The sequence below is a fragment of the Blennius ocellaris genome (assembly GCF_963422515.1).
Source record: "Blennius ocellaris genome assembly, chromosome: 2".
Classification (NCBI taxonomy): domain Eukaryota; kingdom Metazoa; phylum Chordata; class Actinopteri; order Blenniiformes; family Blenniidae; genus Blennius; species Blennius ocellaris.
In genome coordinates, this window is record NC_137651.1 from 26,935,785 (window position 1) to 26,940,927 (window position 5,143).

The 5,143-nt window shown below is 42.0% G+C and overlaps 1 protein-coding gene across 1 annotated transcript; it reads right to left on the reverse strand.

Annotated features, from left to right (window-relative positions):
- Positions 1-543: 543 nt before the first annotated feature.
- Positions 544-4,934, reverse strand: c18h3orf33 (c18h3orf33 homolog (H. sapiens); the record flags this gene model as incomplete). The annotated part of the gene is made up of 5 exons (XM_080510994.1): positions 544-1,061; positions 2,110-2,270; positions 3,165-3,324; positions 4,481-4,540; positions 4,815-4,934. 5 exons carry the CDS (start codon positions 4,932-4,934, stop codon positions 804-806), a joined length of 759 nt encoding a protein of 252 aa, XP_080367120.1. The 3' UTR covers positions 544-803.
- Positions 4,935-5,143: the final 209 nt, after the last annotated feature.

Sequence of the window (5,143 nt, forward strand, 5' to 3'; positions counted from 1 at the left end):
TGCTGCGCCTCCTCCTCCTCCTCCTCCTCCTCCTCCTCCTCCTCGGCCTTGCATGGACGAACCACATGACAACGGCCACACATGAAAAGTGATTTAATTTTTGTGGCGCGCTTGTGTCGTCTTGTTTTTTTGTTTGTTTCTTATCTCTACAACACTGCGTGGAGTGCTGAAATCTAAATAATTTGGTTGGATTTCCAACCCCCGTTTATTTCAGTGTTTAAATGCACTAACGTCCTGGTCGCATTACAGCGAACAGGGTCGACTTTAAAGCCACTTAAAGACCCCCTGACACAATCACACATTATACACATAAGCTCCCGAGGGGTTTGAGGGCTGCCAATATAGAGTTTAGCCTTCGGTTCGCTTTGTGTTTCACATTTGGAGTTTCTATAGCAACTGTGGACCAATGGACACCCCCACCCCCCCCCTACACAGAAGACCATTAACATCCCCCTCCCCGGCCCTGTCCTGTGTTTAGTGGGGTGTCCCACACACAGAGGAGGCTGTGCTTAGTTGTGGTTTAATGTGTAATGAAAGCTGCAGGATTACCATCAGGATTTTGAGGATTTGAAGCCGAGCTTTTAACAACCTTTTAAGTGATTTTTTTTTTTAACTTCTTAAAACCTGGAAAGAGTACACTCTTATAATACAGCACAAACATTTCAACAGGTGTATTTTTGTTTCAAGTGCAAAAGTAGCCTGGTTTGTCTTTTAGCTTGTGTTTTTGAACTCCTGTTTTTAACAGGTAATGCGTGTAATCTTAGGAGCAGTAATCTGTTCTCAGCGATTTAGCGTTGGATTACTCAAGTTCTTTTGAAGATCCTCTTCACCAATCTGAACACGGCGCTGGCCCCGAAGGCCTTGGACGTCCTCTCCCACAGGCCGTCCTCCCTCCACAGGCCCCGGCCCTTCCTCTCAGCTTTCACCTCTGCCCTGTGCAGCCGCTTGTGGAGACGCCAGTGGAGGCGAGAGCCAGGCAGGACCCCGGAGAGAGGCGCTCTGCGGGCCAGACCCTGTCTGAGGACCTCCTCGTTCAGGCAGCAGCTCCACAGCACCCCCTGCTGGAGACATATGAGGACACAGACGAGATAAAATACACAAGATAAATCTTTGTCATACTTTCTACAACAGTGCAAATAAATGCGAGTACTGTCCACTTCTGAGCGCAAATAGATCACCCCAATACAATATAATAAATCTAATACTGCGCGCCCTGTTGTAAAAGCCTTTCCTGACGTTTTCGTGCAAACTCTATATTGAATATTAAACTTTAGAATAGAATAGAATAGAATAGAAATACTTTATTATTCCCAGGGGTAAATTCTACCTCCACACAGAAAAAATTGAAGTTAATCAAGAGCAATCAGAGATTTGTAACGTCCACTCAAGGTTGACCTGGACTCAGAAAAAATAAAAAATGTCATATCACCTCCAAAATATAACAGAATCTTCCAGGGCATAATATCTATCTGCGGTCAAAATTTCGACAAAATCCGGGTTGCAGTTTTGACGTACTCTTGTCCAGCCGACAAACAAATATACACGAACGATTTTATTATGTCCTTGGTGAACGTAAATATCAATATAGAAGAGTAAAGGTAATTAAGTAATATCAAATCAGTAATATTAAATGCCAATATACTACAGAAAATCCCAACAAAGACTATTTACAGGGAGGATTTATGATGTCTCATTGCCACAGTTTCCAAATATTAAAAGGATATTAGGATAAGTGGGGTTAAATACATATGACATGAGATACCCAAATAATGTAACATACTTTACATTTGTCACAGAACATAATACATAAATTAAGAGACTGTGGCGTGAATGGAAGACTGAGGAGGAGTGGATGGAGAAAATTACACGTAAACTGCGATTGGAAGATTCTCATTGCAAAAAGAAGTGGAAACCATGATAATAAGGACGGTGACATTAGGAAGATTGCTTGATGCCGTGTGTATATTACAGCCCGACGATGCAATTTTTGAAAGAAACTCTCAATATAAAAAAAGAAATTTGAACTTTCGCCAAAAATAACATTGGTTTCAGCCATTCCAGGATTGAGTGATGCTTTTCCTGATTTCCTAAGGTAATTCACTGCCTCACCCTGCTTTCATACACCAGGCAGTGCAGGGTTTCGTCCTCTCGGCTGACAAGCTTCAGCCACACGGTTTGGGAAGGAGCCAGATTCTTCTGCAGCCACGTTCTTCCCTCTGGCGTCAGCTCCACTCCGGCAAGACGGACCAGCAACGGCGGCGCTGACGCATCTGAGGAAGACAAGAAGAAGCGTGTTCAGGGTTTCTTCCGTAGATTCTTAATACAAGTATCATAAGAAATCAGCTTTTAAAAAGCACAACACTCTCTGTAATTGGGAAGCTCTGTTAAGACTTCACATGTCTGCAAACCCTCATAAGTGTTATGGGCTTGCAATAAAGTTTTTTTTGTTTTTTTTATTAAATCATCACATTACACTTATCCCACAAATTGATAACCTGTACAAGAGTTTTCAGAATCCAGAAACTCAATCAACAGTAGCCCTATTAGATAGAAATAAATGTATACATGGCAATTGTTCCTTTTCCACCCGGCACCAAACATTTCTCGATGCCTTTTAATTTGAGATTCAGCTGTGAGTGATAGCGAAGCACCGTGTAAATGGTGCATTCCATCTCAAATAGCAGGACTTCAACACAAAAGTCAGGATGGCAGCGGCTCTCCTTACACGGGCCCTTCACACAATGGCTGCTGATGTTGCTCTTTAAATAAACCATAAAGCCTGTGGTTTCTATTGAGTGCTGTGATTCAATCCAGCGGCTAATAGGCTTACCTGTCACTTTCAGTCACGAGTAACTGATAAAACTGATGAGTCTGTCTTTTCAAAGGGAAACTGTCACAATACATTCCAATATCACAGGATAAAGAAGGTGCCCTTGTTGTGTATAATTACCTCGTTGAAATGATGAAAGGCTGTGTAAATGTGATTTTTTTTTTTTTTATTAAGCTGCTTGATTAACCATTAAAGCAAAGGACGCACTCCATTTCTATAGGTATAAAGTGACAATGGTGAAACATAAGCTGTAAATCAATCAGAGGCTTTCAATTGTTTCGACTCCTTGTGTGTTGGTGGAGATAATTTCACTCAAAGGCTACCTCGACCTTACCGCCGTGCCTGGAGAGTAAAGTAGAGAGGACCGGCAGATGAATGGGGACATGCTCCACTTGGAGGCCTTTTTCTGTGATGGAATGCACTTTTCCTCGCAGGCTGACGTTCCTCTCTATGAAACGAGCCGGGATCTCGCTCGCCGCCCCAAATTTAGTGATCTGGAGAAGTGGAATGAGACCAACAGCGTGAGCACAATGGAAGGACTCATTCTGGGAGAAATATAGGAAAACCAGAGAGGAAATGACAAACACTGACATTATTATGATAAGTTGAACATTATTTTTGCATGTAATTTCATACAGGTAAGATTTATTTTCAGACTCAAACCTTTTCTTTGCATTTCTGTAGCCAATAAGTTTGTTAAGCCTTTCCGAACATGAATCACACACATTGTCAAAGTGGAGTGTGTATTCAGTGTCTCTTTTTTTTAATCCATTGTTTTCTTTTTAGATTTTTTTGTACATGTTCAAAAAAATATATTAAATGTAATCTATTAACAACACCCATATAAGGCTGAAGTATAAAGTTGAAGTTTGAGGTTGAAGAATAAAGTTTAAGTTTGAGATGTAAGTATGAATTTGAAGTTTGAGATTTAAGTATAAAGTTGAAGTTTGAGATTTAAGTATAAAGTTAAATTTTGAGGTTGAAGAATAAAGTTGAAGTTTGAGGTTGAAGTATAAAGTTTAATTTTGAGGTAGAAGAATAAAGTTAAAGTTTGAGGTTGAAGAATAAAGTTGAAGTTTGAGATTTAAGTATGAAGTTGACGTTTGAGGTTGAAGAATAAAGTTGAAGTTTGAGGTTGAAGAATAAAGCTGAAGTTTGAGATTTAAGTATGAAGTTGAAGTTTGAGATTGAAGAATAAAGTTTAATTTTGAGGTTGAAGAATAAATTTGAAGTTTGAGGTTGAAGTATAAAGTTTAATTTTGAGGTTGAAGAATAAAGTTGAATTTTGAGGTTGAAGTATAATAGTTTAGGTATTAGTTTGCCGCACAAGGTTGACGTTTCACTTTTCAGTTTATAAATGTGTTCACGTTACTCTTTACTTTTGGCGCACTCCTTTTTAATAGATTACAATCAATCTCAGAAGTTCGGTTAGCAATTGTAATCTTTTTTTTTCTGGCTATTTTTGTTTTTTGTCCCCTTTTTGGCTGGCATGTATGCCCCCCGTCTGTATAACAGGAGAGATAGTCTGGTGTGCAAATAAGGTTGTTGTTTTTTTTTGAAGTGTGGAGGAAAAAGTTTATCTGTGTTTCCATATAATTTTGTGAAAGCATCAGGGGGGTGAGAGGGTAAGGAGGCATGTCTGTCTGTTACCACTCGGATGCTCCTTGCCAGGACAATGACTCCAGCCACAGCCAGCCCGGTGCTGATGTTCTGTGTGAGACAGGAGAGGAGAGCTGATGGGATTACAGTGATACCATGGCCACTGCTGATGACACCACAAACACTTTGACTGAGTGGATTATAACTCAGAAGCATGGGGGTGGACTGCAGGGGGGAGGAGGTTCTCTGATCAGGCGGGGGGGGGGGGGTCGCCAGCTAACACCGTGTGTGTGTGCTAGTTTGCAGAGAATTCATTGCTGCACCCCGGAACACTAATACCACAGCAGTGCGAGGATGCACAAGTGAAACAATGGAGACTCCATACCCGCACGAGCGTCAGATTATCATCCGCGAGCCGCGACACGACCGACACGACGTTGGACGTGTGTGCGGCTCCGTCTCTTTGTTGTCTGTCAGTTTGCGCTTCCGAGGAAGACCCCGGCATGTTGTTGACATGTTGTGACGCACCGAGGCTCCGCCTTTTCAGGGAGGGACGTTTTGCGCGCCGCGGCGGCGGCTCCCCCTGCCGGCCAGCGCCGGAACCACAGCGCGGCGCAGAGCCGCTGCTGGACGCATCAAATTGATCAATTACATCACAAAGCAGACAATGTGCCTCACGTGGCTCGACGTGAAAATACTGAGTGATAATTCTTT